The sequence below is a fragment of the Corvus brachyrhynchos genome, unplaced genomic scaffold (assembly GCF_000691975.1).
Source record: "Corvus brachyrhynchos isolate BGI_N302 unplaced genomic scaffold, ASM69197v1 scaffold218, whole genome shotgun sequence".
NCBI classification, from domain to species: Eukaryota; Metazoa; Chordata; class Aves; order Passeriformes; family Corvidae; genus Corvus; species Corvus brachyrhynchos.
The window spans coordinates 652,180-674,877 of record NW_008239321.1 but is presented as its reverse complement, the minus strand read 5'-3'; the positions used below and the strand labels follow the sequence as shown (position 1 = coordinate 674,877).

The window sequence follows — 22,698 nt, the reverse complement described above, 5'->3', positions numbered from 1 at the left end:
CTGTCTAACCTGAGAGAGCCTTTCTTACCACTGCTGTTATCAAGTAACACAAATATTTAAAAATTATGATCTCTTCTTTGTTGAATTCTTCATTTTTTTAATTCTTTCCACACAGTGTGATAGAACAATGTTCAAGGCAACAGCCAACAGGTGATTTACTAAGCCAACATCAGAATTACACTACTTACTTTAAATTTAGCTTTTAATTACACTATTTCTTTTAAATTTAGCTTTTAACCGAAATCTAAATTTCCTTACTCTTGCAGAAAAGAATTTTAAGAAGAAAATGAAATTCTTAACAAAGAGCTAAAAAAGATTAATGCAAGAACTGTGACAGTCTCTAGTTATTCACTCACACACACACACACACACACACAAAGGGTGCCAAACAAATCTGGCAGTGTGGTTCGTGCCCAGGACAGTGACAACGCAGCTGATGAACACAGGCAGATGGAACTGCACTCACATGGGGAGGTGCTTTAGGACAACTTGCTAAAACAAGAGACAGTCTAATACAGACCCAAGGTGAAATCTTGCTGCTGTTAGCACGCCTGAAGAACAAAGATCAACAAGAAACAGCCCGCTGATTGCAGGAGGTATTTTCAGAAGCCAAAGAGTTGTAATATAATCAACGCCAGCAAATACCTTTTGAAAGCCCCTAATTTAGACAAGGCCTTCTACTACCCAGTTTTTGCTTTTACATCACACGCTAAGTTTAGGCTTTTCAATTTTAGAACAATTTCAACTTGTTCTCAAGAACAAGCACGCCTTTGAAATTCTTTTTAGAGTCCCCAAAGGAGGGAAAGGAAATTAGTTAGCTCACTACCTCTTTGAAAAATGTAACTGCTACAATAAATATTTGACACCAAAGTATGAAAATTTATGTAAATTTATGTCCGCAATTCCAGAAATATTTTAAGTAACACCTATATAAAATATGGTTTTGCAAGGCAGGATGATTTTATAAACACTGTTTTGGCATGACTGAACTGAGGGCTGGAGAAGCCACCAATGCATTGCACGTGTCATGGCAAAGAACTGAGCTAAACTCGCTCTGCAGCACACCTACAGCACGTCTGTTTTCAGTATTTCTATCCTAAAAGCATTTAGGCATTTGTAAATCAGGTGTTTTTATGATTACCCTGCTCAAAACCAGCCCCAGCCTCTGCCTAGGCAGGGCACAGCACATGATCTGTCCCCAAATAACAACTCCAGCAAAATCGAGTGTTTTCTGTCTCCTAAGCCTATAAATAAACGTGCATGTTCTGTGAGGATATGGGGATTACCCATCTCCACAAATACTGCTGCTAAACGTAATCTGATCTAGCAGGCTGGAGGAGTGAGTATTAATCATCTTGGAGTCTGGTTTAGCATAACTTTGGGCAGAAAAGCAGGCTCTTCACTGCAAGGCAAGGGAGAAAACCAGAACCCCTTTTACCAGGACTCCTTCGCAGCAGGTATATTAAATGGATTTTAATTTACACTTTTTTTGAGAGAGATTTTTCTGTAAGTTGAAACACTAAGGTCTCCCAAGATATAAGGGCTGTAATGAGCCAAGGGCAAATGGGGCAGTGAAAAATACATCTGGGCAGAACCACACATTACCACTGAAGCAGCAAGTACACGTGGGATAACGTACATGACTTTCTATCTCATTGCAGGCTGCAGTAATTTAATTGGCATGACTGTGTTTTCTGCAATACTTACAGGTTTTCACCAACCACTAATAAATCTATTTCAACTGCAAACTAAGAACTGCAAGAAATTCTCTAAAAGAAACTAGCTGGTCTTTAGCCAAACTGCAGTTTGATTTATCCTCCCCTAAAACAAAGCACCTGAATGGTCTCACTCTCACTATACAAAATTATATTCCTGATCTGTACCTTTTTACTTATAAAAGCTTTTCAGAATTTTAATACTTTTAAAGTATGGGCAGCACAAACCCCACCTCAATCCTTCCATCTTCCCAATCTTCCTGGCATGAGTAAATTTGTTTTTAAATCACAGAACTACAGAATTGTTGGGGTTGGAAAGGACCTTTAAAGCTCATGCCATTCCACCCCCTGCCATGAGCAGGGACACCTTCCATTATCTCAGGGTGCTCCCAGCCCTGTCCAACCTGGCCTTGGACACTTCCAGGGATGGGGAGTCCACAACATCTCTGGGCAACCTGTGCCAGGGCCTCATCACTCTTATGGTAAAGAATTTCTTCCTAATATCTAATCTAAACCTGCCCTCCTTCAGGTTAAGGCCTTTCCTCCTTGTCCTATCACTACATGCCCTTGCAAAAAAACTCTCTCCAGCCTTGTTGTAAAAACATACTGGAAATGGAGTTGCATCCTTGTGATTAAATCCCACTTGGTCCCACAATGAACATCAGGAGGTCCCTCCCCTCCCCAGTCCACCCGCACCATTAAACCCATCACAGGCTGCAAACAGAAATATTTCTTTTTAACAAATGGACCTCGAGTCACTGCAAATGCCGGTCTGCAGCAGGCTCTGGTGCAGAATTTACTGTACATAGTCTTTGTTTATGGATTCAGAGTTTATCCAAGGACCTTCTTTGAACACAGAACTGCCTTCCCAGCCACTCACCTGACTCGCTGTTTACCGCAGGCACCCATTTGTGTTCCTGCAATTGCCTCCCTCTCCCTCCTCCCCTCAAAGTGAATTCTGTCGACTACACAGGGAGCTCAAGCTTTTAACTCTGAATCACACACAAGTTAGATGCCTGAAGGAGACCGTGCAAATGCCCATCTGTCTGGTTAACAATTCTGTAAACAGCAATGGTACCATGAGAAGATTTCCACCCACTCTTCACTTGGAGGTTAAATTCGTCTCCTTTTCCCACTTGTGAGTTTTAGCTATAAAGTAAAAAGTTGATGTTGATTGAAGAAACTATTCCTCAGATATTCTGCACAAATGGTATTCATCTGTGTGTTAGGAGGGTTCAAAGGAAACGCTTATGCATCCTAGATTAATTTATTAAATGAAATTTATGCAGCTTGTTGCTGATGACATGAAAAATTTAGAGCTTCTACTAACGTGCTCATTTGGCCTCCTTGCAAGAACAGACTGTATTTCAATTATCTTAGAGTACAGACAAAGAGGAGAGGAACAAAGCTTTTCACAAAGACTCTCTTCTCATAACTAAACCAGCATACTAAAAATGGATAGTGGATCTCTGAAAATAATGTTAATGCACAGCTAAGAAAGGCTTGGGACATTGGTCTGTCCAAGGAATAGCAGATTTCAAGCAGGTCTATGCCAGTGTTTCCTTCACTTGAGTGGGTAATGGATTGGTAAAAGAAAAGCTAGAAAAAAACCAGAAAAGCAAGAACAAGGCCAGAAGGAAAGCTAGGATGGAAGTGCAGTGGCAGGAACGCCTAAAGGAGCAAAGGTCTGGGGACAAAGTGAGCTGGTGGTTGAGCTTGTTATCTCTATTAGTGTTAATTACTAAATTAATGTTTTGCCTGAGACAACCTCACTCTTTTCTTTAAATGAACCTCACTAGAAAGTTATAAAAGATAAAAAGATCTACAGAATATTCTTCCTCTCCTCTCAATAACACTTTCATCTGCTCCAGCACACTGCTAAAATAAGAAGAATTTCTCAACACCACCTCAGATACTGTCCTTGCTGCTGGCAGGTAACATTACAAACATCCTTTTTTCACTTTTAGCCAGCTATTTTGCACTTCTTTACCTCCTTTTATTAAACAAGGTGTATTTAAGCTCAACCACACCTTTGTCTTGCTCCCAACTTAAAGGCATTGTCTACTGACTTGTCTTTAGCATGATTTCAAAGTGATCTCATTAAATACCCAGGAAAATATTTCTGAAGGTGTCTCTTTCTTTCCTATTTGGATAGATAGGACAAAATGACAACTCTAATTTCTTCATAACTTTTACAGAAGTCAGAACCCAACAATAAATGTCACAAGAAAGGATTTCCTGAGATACAGGGAGATTCTTCAGCTATCATATAACAACTTTCCACTTTCCTATGGAAGCATGAATAATTATTTTCAAAGGGAATAAACACAGTTAAAGAGGAACCAAACCAAAAAGATTATTTATATATTTAGGTTGGCATCTAATCTCAGAGAGTATGGCCATAACTCATCAGGTAACACCATCCTGCTCTCACAATAACTCATCAACTGTTTATCGTGTGTTCTCTCCCTGCTAGGAAAATAAAATTTCCTAGGCTTTGGCTCTCTTACTGATCTTGTATCTCATCTATTTCATATTTACTCAGTCACTTCAGCAAATGTTTACAGCAAAAAATGGGTGTAACAGTGATCACAGTGATTATTAATGGTTTGGGGTTCTTTTTAAAGGACAAGCTAATGTCATTTAAGCATTAGGATCACATTAAGTTCACTGAAAATGTTCCATTCTTGACAATTTATTACAATCTACTTGAAACAAAGGTGTGCATGTACTTGAGTGTGCTGGGAAATGTCCCTGCATAAAGCCCTGTCCCACCTCTGCTATGGAACCACTACCCCCCACAAGATATATGCTCTCCGAAAATGCTCAACTGACATGGATATGAGGAAAAAAACAGCAAATTCCTTAAGTTTTCTGTCAAATTTGACTACAATCCATTACTGAAAAGCCTGGGCACATGCTCTTTCGAACATTTGGGCTCGTAGAAGACGAACTCCTCAGAAACACTTCCCAGGTATTTTGAGCTAAACTGAGGATGTAATTAGAAAGTAGGGGGAAAAAATGAAAAAAAGAAAAAAGGGAGGGGGTGCAAAAAACCAAACAATCTTTCTTCCTGTGCTGACAGTGCCATAAAGCCCAACTATAGATACTGCAACCATTTCAAAGGCAGGAAAGGCTGAGGCCTTCACTGTGCTGTCCACTGGCTTTGAAGTGCCGAAAGCAGCTGCTCCCAGCAGATAGGAACTGTGGTGCTGCTGGAGTTATTTTTTTTCTTCAAAATACACTTTCAAATCTAACAGCTGCGAGTAGAACAAAGTTGAGCTAAAGTATATTTAAAGAAGAAAAAAAAAAAGCCACTAGTTTCTCTCTAAGAGTGTTCTCAGTGGATACTTCAAAAGCAAGTAGCACCAAATCAGATGAAGCTGGAACCAGGAGGGACACATGACAGCTGAAACCAAATACTGCAAGATCCAAAAGTTCCTTTTTACTTTCTTAATGAATTTGAGTGCATCTGAAAAGTTGACAAAGTATTAACTGCAATGGTTTTGTCCAAATTCTTTTTGAAGCAAAAGACAAAGATGAATAAATACCAAGTATCAGGTTATTTGTTGTTAAAAATATCAGGTAAATATCAATATGTAACATATCAGTAGGTCTAATCTGCAGGCAGAGCAATCTTTCAGCCCTACAACCACCAGTCCATATTCACACCAGTAATTGTTTTGAAATCAATATTCAAGGAGTGTTGTGACATCAACCATTCAGATAAAGCAGAGAAGTGAAACCACTTCTCCAAGTGCCTACACTTCCGAAATGTTTCGCAGATTGGAGAACTGGATAACACATCAGTTAATTTGGTTCTTCATCACCAATCTGATTAAAATCATGGGCAACTGAATTGTCTAGGGTGCCATCAGTGCTACCCTTCCCACTCACCATGACACCCAACAAAAAACACATCTGTAGGGCAACTTCCCTTCCCTTTGTGTCTAAATTCCATTTGACAATTAAATTCAGACACTTGAAGAAGAACATCTCAAAGCAATCACTACATTTCTCAGGTAGCTAAAATCTCTACATTTTTGGTTGGGTCTCTATTTCCAGCTGGAAGTCTGCTGGAGGCCTGTCAAAATGTACCCCCACTTCTGATTCACTGCTCTATTTAAACAGTTTAAATCAGCCTGCTCCTCGCCAAGTAACAACCAAAAAAATATGCAGTAAAACAAGGCAAGGAAAATTCTGCTTTAAAAATGGCTTAGAAGTTCTGAAGCATAAATAGAGAGCAGTGCAGAGAAACAGAAGTTGGAAGTACTGAAAGGAAATTTTAAGAGTGGAAGAACTGAGCTCATCCTGCTCCATGGTGGGGCTGGAGGGGCTTCGTGCTGCAGAAAGGGCCTTCCAAAAGAACGTCATTCCCCGTGATAACCCACTGCAATCTGCAGGAAGAGGCACATATTTTTCATACTCACCAACCTTCAAAGAACATTCCAGATGTACAAAGTACAAAGAGAAATAAATTTTTAAAAAGGGCATAAACAGGATTCCACTGAAAATTCTTCTGAGGCTCTCATTGTTTAGCTGTTTAGGGCTGAAACCCTTGGGTTCCAGTGATGTTTCATAAAGCTTAGCTGTTCTTTCTTACAGTAAAAGCAGCTATCCTAAATAAAATAAATGGGAAGCGGTAAACATCTCCATGAAAAATGCTTTCACTGATGTTTACCACAACATTGTTACAGAATAGAGTCACCAAAATTTTTTAACTCTCGTATTAATTTCTTGATTTGTGGGTTTTTTTGACACAGCCTGCAGAAGGTCTGAATATAAGAAGACACATAAAACCAAACCATGACAATATGGACATTATCATTTGCTTTTAGTGTGCAAAATCAGCTAAGTACTTGGCAGAAAATTTTATCTATGGCTTGGTGGATCTTACCATGGTTATTAAAGGAAAATTACCATTTGTAGGTAAGAACAGGAATGTTGTAACTCCTGATACACTGCAGATTAGCATTTATCTCTATAGATCATGCTCCTAAACGTGGGAACAAAATCTGTGAATAAATGCTTACTTTGGACTTTAAAGATGCACTAAAAATTATGAGACCTGTAAAAAAAACCATGAGGCAACTATATCACTAAAATGATGTGAAAATATGATTAAATTAAAAATTCCAGCTTAAGGCAGATGCCCAACTGACCCTGATACTTCCCACTGCCCTCCTTTCGGCATGTCCTTGACACATCAAACTTCCTCACCCTTACTGCACAAATCCCCAGTATCTCTGACTATTTCGGAATCACTAAACACAGGAATCATCATAAGTAACATCATCCAGTTAAGCTGAACACTTGTGAGATGTCCCTCACCCTTCCAGAGGCCACCGCGTCACCTCTGTCAGGTGGTAACGCCAAGTGGTGACGTTGACAGTTCTGAGTGAGGACAGGGAAAATGCTTTGATCTGACCCAACAAATTCCCTTCTGTTCCAAGAGCCATACACAAAACACACCATTGTTCCTCCCCAGCACAGACCAGAGTGTCTCTCAACACCTATCAAAGTGATCTTGTTCCTTAATTCCCTGAAAAAGCCCCTTCCAGATGGACCAGAGCAGGCCTGGCTCCAAAGCCAATCGCGGCGTTTCATCCTCTCACAGCACAGAAGATAAACAGAAATGAAACCACATTTCTCTGGTGGAAATGCAAGCTTAGATCCACACAAGAACAGCGATAAGAGAGAACTTTTATGGATTAACCACCTCATTCCTATAAAGTACTAAAAAAAACCCCTTTCAATCCTTCAGCAGGTGTTACCAGCAAAGGTCAGTTTAATTTCATGACCAAGTACCACCTCGCACCAGTGTTTGGTGGTGCAGCTCCTCAGCTCCCAAGCCTGTATCACGCAGTAATTTCTCTACTTCTACTTTTTCCCCCTTTACACTTCACAGCACTACTGAAAAAAACTTTCTTGTCTCCACCCAAATGTTCCCTGAATATTTCCCAACCCTGAAATTACATTACAAAGAAGAAAATCACGGTCAGTGGGCCAAAACAAGCATTGGTACGAACACTCCCCATGTCAAAAATGATAAAAAGAACAAACCGCTGCTTCTTGACAAGAAGGAAAACAGATAATGCATTAAATAATTTAACCTGGTGATTACAAAAATAGGTGTTGCCACCTGTAAGCCCAGGAAACAATTTGAAAGAGTTGGAGGTACAAGGGATTGTGAAGAGGAAACACAAAGTATTTTCTGTGTAGGTTCCTCCCCCTCCATCCCCATCACAAAACTCTGCATATCTATAAATTGTGTTTTTATAGGAAGGACAGCAGCACATAGTGACCTACAGCTGCAGGAAGGGGTGTCCCTCCTCCCCTCCACCTGGAGGAGCAAAGCAACTGACCTGTTGTTCATATCTTTTCTTGATCTCATCCAACTGCCAGGAGAATTCTTGGGCTTGCTTTTCCCGGAGCAATTTTGATCTCTTTAGATCTGCTTCAACCTGTGCCATCTACATGGGAAAAGAAAGGGAATATTTAATTTTTTTTTAAAAAAAGGCATAGCTTGAAATGTTCTGACATTTCTACAGTTGTTTGTAAACCATCAAAGAGGCAAATATCACTTGTTGAGAATGATAACAACACCATTTGTATGTGGTGAAAATGAATATTCAGTCACTACAGGATTATTAGTCAAGGACATAGTGATCACTGTTATGCCACTCCCTAATTACAATGGATTGGCTAAGTTTTTCACTCAACTGTGGTGAATATCCCATCAAAATTAAGTGAATATTTTCTCTAGACATATTTAAGACTCAAATATATTTCACTTAAAAATTTCTGCCTGTGGAAATTCAAGGGAAATGATGTGCGAGTCAGAGCATAAACTACACATTTAAAGCAAGTTTACATTAAATCAGAAAATAACTTAAAATAACTTAAAAGAGAATTATTTGGCTGCCAGTTAAGTCCTCTGAAGATAGTCATCGCCTATGAATAATGAGTCCCACAGATTCCAGCATGCAGCATCAAGGAAGCAATTTCACAACTCAATTAACAAAGGCTTTTGTATCAAAAGCACAACTGTTAGCCGCACATCAGGCGTGTTTCCAAGGGAATATATGTATATATGTGTAACTCTGCTGCAGTGCACACTCATCAATGACTTTTAGATCTAGATCCCAATATAAGCAGTGAATAAACTGTGTCCCTAAAAAGAGAAAAGAGGTGGAGGGGTCTGGAGGACCAGTGCTGCCACAAGCCCATTTGCTACACAAAAAGAAGAAACCCATGAATTCCTGAACCACAAGCCAAAATCCTGCTTGGCCTAAGGGAGTGCTCAGTGTTCAACAGATGTCTGTGCCAATTGGCCTGGACATCACTCCCCAGCCAGGAAGGAGGAGAAAAGGCAGCACTCAGAGTGGGAAAGGCATTTTATTGCAGAGTACTCCAGCAAGAAAGGAAGGGACTGGAGCAGGAGCAGTTGGCCAAATAGAAAGTGGAAAAAGAGAATAGTGAGGAAGCAGTTCCTGAACCTCACTGCTACTATCTGCCATTAAGAAAAGGGACTGCAATCAATGTTTTATGAATAATTTTCTTCCGGCTCCAAACTTACTCAAATTGCATGTCCATGGCCGTGTTTTACTCAGGTCAATAAAACCCAGAAAATAACAGATCTTGTTACTGCACTAAAGGAGTTTTTTTAAGAGAATGAAAACGTTCTAAAAAGTGAAACAGTAAAAACATATGTAAAGATGCTTTAAATCTACTCGCTTCTGCAGTTTACTGGTTTGGTCACATTCATCTATTTCCAGCAACTGCAACAAAGGTTCTTGATCATTATTTGCCCAACCCAGGAAGCCCCAGACCTAAAATGACATAGTCTATGTATTGTTTCTCTATTTTTTACTTACTACTGGAAAAAATGCAGATCTTGCAGTTAAACACATGCCACCCACCCGCCAGTGGGCATCAGGTGACTCTTAATAACAACAAGCTTGACAAAATAGGAAGCAGATGGCAAAAAAAATGATATTATCATAGAGCCAAACTAATGAATCAAATACTGATTGCAACAACTGAAAATGACCCCATCCTACTCATCTCCATAATTAACTTTATCTCACACCAAAAATGGGTTTAAAGCCCAGTATTTCTAATGCAGATAAAAGGACAGCGTTGCTATGGCTACTGCAGCTGTTGTTTTGTAAGTAATACATCCCACCTCACCACAAAACATGGAATTTTCCAGTATGTTCCAATGTACTGGGGGATTTATCTAAGAGTATGTGGATGCAGAGGAATGAGAAAATCCAAAGCTATGAAGAGAAGGGTTCACCAGTGTTCCTTTGATGTATTTCCTTGGACCTTGGTTCCTGTAGAATAGAACCACTCAATTGTACAATATCATTTAATATTTCTAGATTTTAGCACCCAAGTAGAGACAGAGTACAGCAAAATTTATTTTCAAAATTTCCCAGAATGCAGCACCATTCTGAAAGAAATTCATTGTCATTTTAAAATTACGGTTGACTATGTTTTCCTAATTCTTTTGCACTTTCTTATGTTTTGGACTGGTTTTCTTTGCTGAAGGTTTTTTATGTGAATGAAACTATTATTAGCCTTTCTAGAATTAGACAATATCCCTTTTGGAGCAGAACTAGCATATTATTTTAAGTCATCATGAAGAAATTGCAGGAGGGACACACAGTACAGAAAATGTCAGATTAAAACTGCAGGATTTGTTGTATTGCCCTCGTGGGTCTGGTTTGCTGAAAACATCTTACTTTTATAAGTTTGTTCTTGCCTTTTTTTAAATTTCCAAATTCTATTATTTGCTGTCTGCATGGGTCTTTAAAATATCAGCAGTGAAGATTTCCCAGAAACTTTGAGAACAACAAAAAGGGAATTTCCTCAATCCTAAGGCAGCATCCTCAGCCATCCATTCCAGTCCCAGCCTGCAGCACCCTCCTGTCAGCAGCAAGGTTTGGTCACGGCAGGTGAGGCTGGGACTTGTAATCCAGAATTACAAGCTGGAGTTCCGTCTGGAGAGCTCAACCACACGAGGGAGTTACGGAAATATCCCTTCTCTCGCCTTCTTTTTGATCACCTGTTGCTTGTTCCTCATTTCACTCCTTGGGCTGCTTTTGTAAAGTCCCAGGAGAACAGTTTAATTTTTTTTTTTTTAAAAAAAAAAAAAAGCCACTAAAATCCCTGATTTTCAGGGACAGAAAAATGCATTTTGCCATCCTCTGCACATGACTGCCAGCAGCCACCACGGCTCTGCCTCTGTTTGGGCTCAAACTGATTATAGGAGCTCATTAATGGAAGACAGAGTCGCCCGGAAAAGAGTAGGAAGAGACACACATTTAAGTGGAAAATGACAAGCGTTGTTCCATAGGGTGTATAAACTAACACTTTATACTCTCACTCCTGAAAAATCCCTAATCAGTATCATAACTGCGGATATCTTTATAACAATGACAATTCTGGCTTTGTTAGAAAGATGAAACACCCGCCACCATCCCTTTCTGACTTGCTGCAAAGACACTACATTGTGAAAGATTTTGATGTAGCACTCTCAAGTGGAGCATGTTTCTGGCATTATAAGATCAGAATCCGCTATCCCACTGTGCCAGAGTTTCAGAAAGGCTGGCATTGTGACCTCCTCACCCGCTGTTTCATTTCAGCAGAGTCTTTCTCTGAGTTCAGCTCCACCTGCCGCTTAAACTCCTCCAGGGCAGCGCCTGCCTGCTGGGCCTGCAGCCTCTGTACCTCCGTCACCCGCCTCAGCTGCTCCTCCTTCTCCCTAGAAAGTCACAGAAAATTTTCAGAGTTCAAGTATCAAATAAAAGAACAAGTGTGCTGGTGTAAAAGAGAGGCCTTTAACCCGATCAGTTTAAAATAGTATTCAGATTTCAATTTCCTGTCCCAGCTTCTGCCCAACTTCCCTTTGCAGGCTTTGAAGAAGGCGATGGAAGGCCGGAGTTATTTTCGCTTTCTCTGATTGAATTTCGCACACCCAAACACAGCGTCCACAGCTCACAACAAAACCTCCACCTTCAAAGTCTGTGTTCACTTCAATGGCTCACTACCCACTGTAGGACCTCCTTTATTAAGCTCATCTTTAAATGAGATCTAATTAATAAATTTAACAATAATAACAATAATAATTAACAATAAACTAGATTTCATTAAATTAGATTGAACACCCCCCAACACTTAAACAAACTCTTTTTAGCATGATTGCCTTTTGAGATTTAAAAAAAATCCAAACAAAAAAATTATCCCAGCGCCCCCTTTGCTGAGACAAGGTGCAGGATTATTCCCTGCTTGTCATATATCAAAATGCAAAGAGGGGTAATGCGTGACACGTGGTTCCTTCTTAATCTATTAGAAACCCGTAATGCTGTGATGTCTATTCAGCCTTTACAGTAATGACAGATGTTAAATCTCTCTGCAAAGATATTTCATATGAACAGCCTACACTATTTGACATATGAAACCTGATACATCTATACACATCAGGCTGGGTTTCTTCAGACTTGATGGTATATCAATACTAATGCTTCTGTAATATTTGATGCACATTCACATATATACAGACACATGAAAAGATAGAGACATTCACCATATTGACGCAACACAGACCAAAATTCAGGTAACTTACAAATATTTCAGAAATTTGGATGTGATTCTTCAAATATTACTAACTTTTATTAACTTGTTGCTGATTTTGTTATTAACTTAGCATTATTAACCTTTTGTGACACGTTTCTACTCCCACAGGTCAGAGGGGTTGCCTGACTTTGTGTTAAGACACTGGAGAACACGATGGTGGCATCGAGGGACAAAGCTGGCTCCACCCACAGCTTGTAACAGAAGACACATTCAAACAGACCTGGGGCTGACATTTTCATTTTCCAGGCAGAGGAAGTACCTCATGATAAATTTCCCATTTTGACAGAAATTATTTCCATATAAAACAAAGAATCTGACACATAAGAGATGGAAAAGCCCGGTTAATTCATCTTGTCTGTCACCTTGCCAGCACTGGAGGAGCTGCTGCAGCACTGAGCAAGCCTTTCAGAAAGGTCAGGAAGCTGCCAAGCCCAAAGTTACAGTATTCACATCCTCTTCTGTGGTTTTCAGACCAGACTGTGACAATGGGACAAAGAACATAATCCTACATCTTCACAAAGTGGCTGTTTGCAGTGGAGGAGAGCAGGGTAATTCCAATAGCAAAGAGATCAAAGAAATGCCACAAGCCCTGAGTCAGTATATTGCTGTTTACTTTTAGAGGTTTTTTTTCATGATGCGTATTTTAAAATAAGTAGATTTTATTTTGGTGCCACATTCACAGTTGATGGAATAATTGAGAATAGGGAGATGGCTCTTTTCCTTACAGAAAAAGGAAAATACCTTTCTTACCCAGCAGAAACTGGAGGAAAACAGAACAAAATCCTGTATCACAGCTTTGATAATGATTGTTTTGGGGTTTTGGGTTTGTGTTCTTAGAAGACCTGTGTAAATTATCTTCAAATTTGCTGAAGAGCATCCATCACCCCTGCAGACATTCTTTACTTCTACAGCCTCATCGATTCCATTTCCTACACTCATTTGGGGGTGAAGCACATCTGTGTTAATCTCTGCTACCACGTTCCCCACTCATTTATGAGACAATAAAAATTACACAGCAAAAAAACATCACTACCAAAATCGACATTTTTTTTCCCCATCTAAATTTAAGTGGCAAAATACCATTTAGGATTTCCATTTCTTCTGCAGAGGACCTAAAATATCTAAATTGCAAGTACAAAACTGTTACAGCGGGGATACTGTAACACGCATATATCAAACGGGGAGTCCCGTGGAAAAGGAAATATATATGGACAGATTCTTGCTAGCTGTTTCAGAAATGCCTCTCCCAGGGCTACACAGCGGGGGAGGGACCCCAACACAAAACTCCTCCACCCTTCCTCAGAACAGGCACATCAGTGGCACCCCCAGAGCTCAAAGTGACAGGAGCTGATGGGTCAGTTATCCATCAGCTCCTGCTGTTTGGCTCAGTTATCCCCCAAATCCCACGTTTCAGGGAGCTGCTGAATACAGGTATTTTTAATTTAACAGCTGCTTGACACAGAATTACATCACTCCCCTCTCCAACAACAAAATCTACCTCAGAAAGAAGAATATGCAAGAGCTCCATCCACATCTGTTACCTTGGAGAGACCATGGAGAGGGGAAAACCTCCACTTCTCCTCCCAAAGATCCATAATTCAGCAATGGGCACTGGATAACAAATCTCTCTCCCTGCAAAACACATCTAACAATTCCACTCCACACTGGAAACAAAACCAAAAAATCGAAGCTTGTTCAAACACATCCACACTCCCAAGTGTCACGAGACACCGGGACAACAGCTTTGGTCCAGTCAGATGGAAACACAAAAATCTAAACATAAAAGGACAAGATATCAGTCCTCGTGCTCTTAGCAAGGCTCCAAATTTATGCATCTTCTTCCTTCAGAAGATATTTTTAGTTTGAAACATTATGATGTAGACTTTTAGGAATGTGGTTTTATGCACCTTCCTTTCTTTTAAGGACTTAATCCCATGAATAAATGCAACATCTCATTATAAGCAGGAAAAAACCTTCATTTTTAAGGATGTGGGTGCCAGCACTCTCTATTTTTTGTGCAGTTCAGATTTGTACAGAAGCTTAGAAAACCTGTACAACAATGGCCCTCGGTTCACAAATATAAGAAAAGCTTCACTTTTTTTCCCAAGACACTGAGCAATGTGCCTTGCATGAAGCGCTAAAATATTCACTTTGAAGATTATTTTTTTCAGTTGGACTAGTTGTGGGGCCCAATACAATACAATTACATCACTTAAATCCCCTAAAGCTGAGCCGGCTTGAATATAAAAACAGGGTGAATTTACTCTTTGCCCCCAGTTTAAAAAGCAGCAAATTCCTTTTGTTTCAGTGTATAAAGGACAAGGCAACAGAATTAGTAATCTTACATGGCACAAACCATCTCAGGGAAAGTTGACTGTGAAGTCCAGAATTTCAATTTCAGAAATCAGCACCCTGAAGTGCACTGATAAATGGGAAATACAAACAACTTACATGCTTCCTCTTCGTGCTTAATCATAAATATTTGTCTTGCTCTGTAAAATGGCTTCCAAGAGGTAACAACTAAACACAGTGAGACTTCACAGCACTGCAAGTCACGTTAACGAAACACGGGGCAATGCAGAGGTTAACAGGAGAGGTTAATTAAACTTGGGATGTCCCAACAAATGTTGGATGAACCAACACGTTCCTGCAGGGTTCCCACCATTCCCTGAAGAACTGCAAGGGCTCACCAACAGCACAAGGAGCAGGAGATGCACCTGGCTGGGTCTCAGCCTCATCAACAAATTGAAACCCTTTAGACAAGAAGTGCCAGCACACACTGAACTCAACGTGGACCTGCATGGCTGCACAGGGACAGTTTCACATCCCAGGAGCAAATCGACACCCAAGCTCCCTGTGTGTAGTTTAGAGAGCTTTTCAGTGACATGGAAAATAATAATAAACTCCTCATGTTTTCCTATAAAATTATACCAGGCCTTAATTCACAAATAGGCAAATTCTTCTCCAGATTTTCAAAACCTGCTGGCAGCACAGCCCATTGAATCCCAACTGTACTGGAGAACTGAAGCAGAGCAAGGAAGTTCTGTAAGGATGTATTTTGCTACTGAATAAGCTTCTGAGACTTAGATTCTGATGGACTCCACAAGAGGGAGAGGCTCCATCCCTTGTCTAACTCTCCCAGGTTGTTACAACTCCAGGTTTATGCCTGTAGATAAACATGAATCTCAGAATCCTAGAATGTCTCGAGCTGGAAGGGACCCATAAGGATCGCTGAGTCCAACTCCCTGCTTCTCACAGGGCTACTCAAAACTAAATCATATGACTAAGAGAACGCTGAGGTATGGGAAAAGCAGAGTCATGGCTGAGCCTCCAGCCCCACTGATGATGCTGAGATCCTGCTGGGAAAGGCCAGGCTGTCCTGCCATTCCCCAGAGATCCCGCATTACACATACTCTCATGCTATGTATTCAGATTTGCTGTACTCACACAAGTCTTTGCCCATTCCTTCCTCCCCCAAATATTACTACTTATGAGGGAAAATTGCTTTGCTATCCACCAAACTGCAAACTATTCACTTGCTGGAAGGCAGCTGAAGAAGGATATTGCTGTATCTACACAGCCTTCCTTTTTATTTAATGACACAAGAAATAAAAAATTGACTCTCACTAACGTGTTGAAACAAAATCAGTAATCACCATTTATATAATTCATTTAGATTCAAAAATACCTTAAAAACCCCTATATAAACACATTTCCAAAGGAGAGCACAACTTCTTACATAATACACAGTGAACTGTGTAGCTGAAAACACAACCTGCATCAAAACATACCCAAATTTCCCATGCAAACCAAAATTCAGGAATTTCACCGTAGTATCTTCAGTGTCTACAGATAAGAGGACCTATCCAATGTATAGACACATACATTTGACTTTATAAAGGGAAATTTAAGCAGACCCACAATCCTGCTCCTGATCCCAGAGTCCCTCACATGGAGGTGCCCTGGTACCATCAGGACTCCACAAAATCGCAGCAGTTTAATTAATTAATTAAATTTACAGCCAAATGCAAGACCCATGCTACCACTTTTTAGTGCCACGACCATTAAAAACTACTCCCTGCAACATTCTAGAATGCAGATATTCCACGACATAAATAATGTATTCAGGCCTAAAGTACCACGTATCTGTAAAAAAAGGGGTTAATGGGTTAGCTAATTGTTACAGAAGAATGCTTCAGCAGTAATGCCATGTCTGTGATATACACAAAAATCAATTTTGCTTTTCCTGCTCTCCTGTTTTTAACACACAGTGACAGCCCAGTAGCAGCTTTGGGCCTAACTGCATCCATCTCATCTGTGCTTGGAGCATCCTTCCGCACGGGCTGTGATTCCCACAAACAACCAGGAACAACGAGGGCTTTCCTACCATGCCAGCCCCAAACATATGGAATATGTGCAGAACACTTCTTCTTTCTGGTGTGGAGAGGAAGAAAGACAGTGTGAAGTCATTCAAGCGGAATGATAACTAAACCAAAGCCAGATCAAAGGAGCGAAGAAGAAAGACTGAAATGTGAAGCTGAAATATTTATTGCCGTCAAAACATCATCCCTATCCTGTCCCTGGGCACTGTAATATTTCGGAGTTGTTAGAAAGCATTCTAACTTGCTTCATCATTTCGAAGAAATAAAGCCAAAAATATAGAGCCAAGAAATAAATACAAAGCGTTCCCCAATTTTAATAGTAAGATGAGCTTGTCTTTATGAGAAAAAGCACAAATCCACTTATAAATTGTTCACAGTTTGCATAATTTGAGATGTTAACATCAAAAAGCTGGGCTGCATTCCTTCAAGTAAGCTCCAACAAGGGAAGATATTTACAATACAATTATTGTTTTAAAATTTATACTTATGTTTTAAATAAATCATGAGATAACATTAACAAACTAAACCACTCCTTAAAGCCGTTAATGAATTTAGAGTAAATAATACTCCACATGTGTAGTATCACACTGAAATAAGAATAATGCATTACATTCAAAATTAACGGCTTGCAAATTAAGTAGACATCGGTTAAACACACTAATTATTATTATAACTATTTCTCATTACAATAATGACAGGGCACTGTTGTGCTAGGTGCTATGCAAACAGAATAAAACAGCAACTGCCAAATGATGAATGTGATGTGGGTTAAAAGGCTGGGCAAGTGCTGTAAATGTGGCTGGAAGGGAAAACGTTGTAATTTTGCTCCAGCCTGCAGAAACTGTCTCCAAGATTTAGATGCACCACATATATAAAGACCACGGAGGCTCAGCTATCAAGGGAGGAGGATTAGAACAGAGATTAATAGTCACGGCTTTCCCATGCTGAGACCACGGCTAAACCTCACCAAGGACAACACGGAGGGGAGAATTAGAGAGACAGGTGTAGATAATGGCTTAGAAAAAGGGAGACAAGTCTGTAATTAAAAGGTGGACCAGAAAGTCAGCACAGACAGCAAACAGATTCATGAGATACCCAGAGAAGAGGTGCAAAGAAGGCAAAGATGGAGATCAGAGAACAGGGCTGTGGCACTGAGAGCTGGGGAGCGAATAAAATAAACCATCTGGAGGACAAACTATATGAGAAATCACCAGGCACAGGACAGAGCCAGGCAAGGAGAATCACTTAACACTAACAAAGCACAGTCCATGGTGTGTGAAGAGTGACAGAGCCAACAGTGGTTGGCAAACCAAAGATGCCAAGGAGGAACTGCCAGGATTAAGACTGTTAAGGAGGTACAAGGGCACAGAATTCATCCTGTCATTCTACTGACTTAAGGTAACTGTTTTTATGGTTAAAATATTTGTATAGTTCAGGATTCACAGTAATAATATTCATGTTGTAGTAGATAATAAAGATAATTAATTCTGGGGAACCATGAGTGTCTACTTGGCTCATCGGTTTCTTCTTTCCAAGAGGACATGGATTGTCACAATTTTCCTTAAAAGTACTGTTTGAGTTACTAACTTCAACTCCTCAGTGAAGGTTGGTTGTATTGCTGCTGAAGCTGAAGGAAAGTTGTACAAAGTACATAAAAAGTAAAAGCAAAATTAAGATTATCAAATGTAACTGAAGTCAAGTGATCAGAATCATCAAGCAACAACAAGGAACACAGTTTTTCCTTGTACTACTTTGGAGATGGTTTCTAAGTGATCCAAAGGAGGTGACAGCCTGAAACATTTCATGCTTTTTAACAATCAGTAATTGAATTCAATCATCTGTAAGACTTTCTTTAGCCAACTAAAAGCTTTTCTCATTTCATCAATGTTTTGGGCATTGTATAATCTTGAAATATAGCCCACCAAATCTGAAAAATACACTGATGTGAGAGGGAAGCCTTTTGGAATAACAAGGGAACAATTCTGACATTAGTGGTGATTAATTGTATACACATTTAGTCAATGCAACTGTTATAACCCTTAACTACATTAATTAATAGAACAGCAATTTACAGCAATGAGTTAAGTGCTATAGCATGATAGAACAATGCTCTTCACCTCACAAGGCAATACTTCCCATTTCATAAGCTGTGTGTCATATCAAACCATTTTCATAGCTGTTATCACTAAAAAGATGTCATGTGATATCTCTATAACCATCTCTTGAGGGACATAACAGTCCCAGAGCCAAGGATTAAAAATCAACTGTTAGATTTTTTTTTGTACAACTGGAGCTTTCCTTTCAATACATATTTCATTATTGCCAGTAGGTCTCCAGAGAAACGCGGGGGAAAGAAAATGAAAGGCTGTAAATAGTTAATAGAACACTTTATTTTTGCTTTTAAGTGAGACTATTAAACAAAGCTACCACATTTTTGAGCCCTCTGTTCATGCTCCACGTTGTGGCCCCTAGAGCAAGGGTTAGGGAATGTTTACAATATGCTGGAAACTTTGACTGGGTTTGCTCTAAAAGGTTTCAGATGCTCAAGCACAGCACCAAGCGGAGAACAGCTGCTTGGTTTTCCACTGATTCTTAGAGGAGAAAAAAAACCCAAAAACCAAACCAAAACCCACCCTACCAAAAAAACACACACGGCCCTGTTTTAAGGAGTAAAACTATATCCCAACTCCTCAGCCACATCACATTACCACTGTTTTTAAATCACGGACTTGGCTTTTTTCATCATATTGCAACTGCTGTACCAAGACAACCCTGAACATTTTAATAAAAGATAATGATGAACACAATGAACATGGGTATAAACTCTTAACAATGTTCTTTTATTGCAACACTAGGAATTAAAGACAATGCCTGCTCATATTCCTTTAATTATTTACAGCTTTAAATAGTAATAGCTTTTCCATTCTGACAAGAATTCTCTCCACACACAAATACTTCATTTTCAAGGAAAAATGGAATTAACTGCAGGAAAACAGCTACACTTAAGCAATTACCCTAAAAAAATTAACAACAACAACAAGCAATTACTCAGAATCTGGATTCAACTTAGAGGAGCAAGAAAGGAAAAAAGGACTAAAAAATTAACTTGTGGTTAAAGCTATCACTCCCTTTATTTATTTATTATTGCATTGATGATTCTCAGGCTATTGTGTTTTGCTGTGTGCAGTGGCATTTCTGACGCGCACCACTTCAAGAAGCCCATACAAGAGGATTTGAAGGAGCAGCTGTTTAAATATAAAGTTCTCAAAGGGCTTGGTAGAATCAAATTCTCAAGATCCACTGTAAATCACAGCTTTTTTTCAAAATACAACTTCTGTATATTTTGAAAAGCCCAAATTTCACTTCTTTTCAAAATGTTGGGGTCTAACAATTATGCAAATGTAAATTGCAAACAAATTTAATTATTTCCACTGCTATTTATTCTACCTCCTTCTGCCAGCTCTCTTCACATGTTTATTTTTCCTTGCCTTCATCTGATTCCCTTTTTATTGGGTCAGCAGCAGATTGTTCACCATTTATTCCTCTCAAATCTATGTCCCCTCACTTCTTTTACACTGTTCCTTTTGTGGTATTACAGAGAGAAGAAAAGTTAAATAAACATCATGGGAATTTTGCAAGATACAAGCAATCCTAAAGACTAGAAGATCCTTACATAAAACTTCCTGTGCTGAAGTTTGATGCATTTTTGGGTACTTTTGAACAAAGCAAGAAGAGCTTTTCAAATCAAACGAACCCAAGTCTTCTCTTTGTGTGTCAAAGGGAACCATACAATGAAAAATGAGTCATTACTCAGCCGCAGCTGTAGGAAAAGATTCTGCAAAGGACCAGTTCACCCTGTGCCCATTTTTGTCTTGTCACCATTTCACCAGAGCAGGTGAACTGGGAAACCCCAGGCAGAAGGAGCAGCTGCTGGAGGCACCCAGGCAGACTCAGAACAACAGCAAAACCTTAATAAAATACTCAGGGCAGCATGAAAACAGGATCTCATAAACTCAGATCATCCCACTGCACCAGAGCCCAGAGCAGACAGGGGCCTTGTGGAAATAAAATCAAGAGAAAAAGGGAATTTACTGATCTCCAGTGTCGCTGCTGTCCAGGAATTCCCTGTGCCAGGGACCCAGCCTGAGGCTCCACAACAGTTCTAATTTCATTTTAAATTCTGCTTTTAGCAAGGGTGATATCAAAGCCATGCTCTGAAGGCTTTACAGGTATCAATACCGAGTTTGATACCACAAGGGAAGCCTGAGAATAGCTCCAACTCCATGGATCTGGATCAATGTCAGGTAAGGAATGACCCAGAACAACCAAATGACAAGCAAACCAGTCCAGGAGATGACAAGTGAAGCCTTTTGAATAAAGAAATGACTGAGGTTTCAAGAAGAGTAACTGGTACCAATAAAAAAGCATTTCCTTCCCTAAAGAGCATTTCTTCCACCTTGATTTAGGAAATACGAGTGCAAACACATTTTTATCAGGTATTTTCTGTGAGGCAAAACCTTGTAGCAGAAATAACTGTGCTGTACACAAAAATTGAAATTTAAAATGTAAGTTAGTACTGCTGAACACCTGACAAAATCCCTACAAATAGCAGCCCAGCACAGGGAAGCAGAGAGCATTGCTCTCACACTGGAATGACGAAAAGCAGTGGAAAAAGGTTTTTTAAGTCTACAGTGAGGCAACTCCATGGCACCACCTCCAACAAGAAATCAACTTCTTCTCCTTGACTCCCATGTCAGAAACCACGTGTATGTACACAAGGATATATGAGAAAAGAAAAGCAAATCGTTTTCATTTCTGTGTTTTACTGAACACCTGCAGGCGCCCCCTTCACACCATCTCATGGTTGGGAAGATTTGGTCTGCCACCTAAACCAAATCCCAGAATACTGTGAGAGCTGTCTGCGAGTGCTTTAGAAACTACTGCGAAACTATTGTGAAAATCTGCTAATAGACAGAAGTTGCTTTGCTGGTTTCTAGAAAGTTTAGGAGTTTAGCCCCTCTTTCTTCCCCAGAAGAATTTTAAACAAGTTCAGACAAGGGGTAGAGAAGCCATGGAAAAAAAGACGTGTTGGTAACTCCTTATGTAAACAAATAATTTTATTAAGTGACTCAGAATAAAGCAGCTGCTCAGCATTTGCTCTGTATCATCCCCACTTACGAAGTGCTGAGATTTGGCTCCATAGACAGACTTGAAAAAAAAAGAGGCAAAGAGTGAGAGGGAGAAGGCTGTGGAGCACTGGAGAGGAGATGTGCAGGCATCCCTTGACACTGCAGTGTTTAACTACAGCTTCTGTACAGGGGGAGTTTCGTTTCATTTCATTTCATTTCGTTTCATTTCATTTCATTTCATTTTTCTCCTAATGTGACCTCTTAAAATTTGTTTCCTTCAACCACACTACAGAACTAAAGAACAAGAACTCAGGAAATCTGTATTTCAGGAGCACATGAAAATGTTATTTGTGCATGAGGCAAGCAAAGCAAAAAGCATTAAATCAGATCCCATAATAATCCCCAGTACATGAGAACTGTCACAACTGTTATCCTGAAGAAACCAATGTAGTCTGCACTTCCATGAAGGTGACAGATGATCACAGCCTCAAACTATTCAGTATGTTTATAATTTAGTCCAAAATCTCTCAGTTTCGAGATCGACCAACTTTATATGTCTATGCAGCCACAAAGGTGCTATTCCCTGTCCCTGGAAGTGCCCAAGGCCAGGCTGGACAGGGCTTGGAGAAACCTGGGATAGTGGAAGGTGTCCCTGCCCATGGCAGGGGGTGGGATGGGATGAGTGTAAGAGCCCTTCCAACCCAAACCATTCTGGAATTCTCTGATAACTCCAGAATGGAAGTGGCAAAACCAAACCACCTCTAAACTGAGCTGGTATCGTGGTTGTGGTGTTGTGTAATCTTCAATAAAATGGAGAATATTTCCCTA

The 22,698-nt window shown here is 39.8% G+C and overlaps 1 protein-coding gene across 5 annotated transcripts in view; it reads right to left on the bottom strand.

Annotated features, from left to right (window-relative positions):
• The window catches only part of CEP112 (centrosomal protein 112), a 158,394-nt gene that overhangs the window by 91,598 nt on the left and 44,098 nt on the right, over positions 1–22,698 (bottom strand). For all 5 annotated transcript variants that reach the window (XM_017740772.1, XM_017740768.1, XM_017740770.1 and 2 more), the window contains 2 exons: positions 11,352–11,487; positions 8,081–8,188 (listed from right to left, as the gene is read on the bottom strand). In XM_017740772.1, the coding sequence (XP_017596261.1) occupies positions 8,081–8,188; positions 11,352–11,487 (244 nt within the window). The remainder of the gene's footprint in view (positions 1–8,080; positions 8,189–11,351; positions 11,488–22,698) is intronic.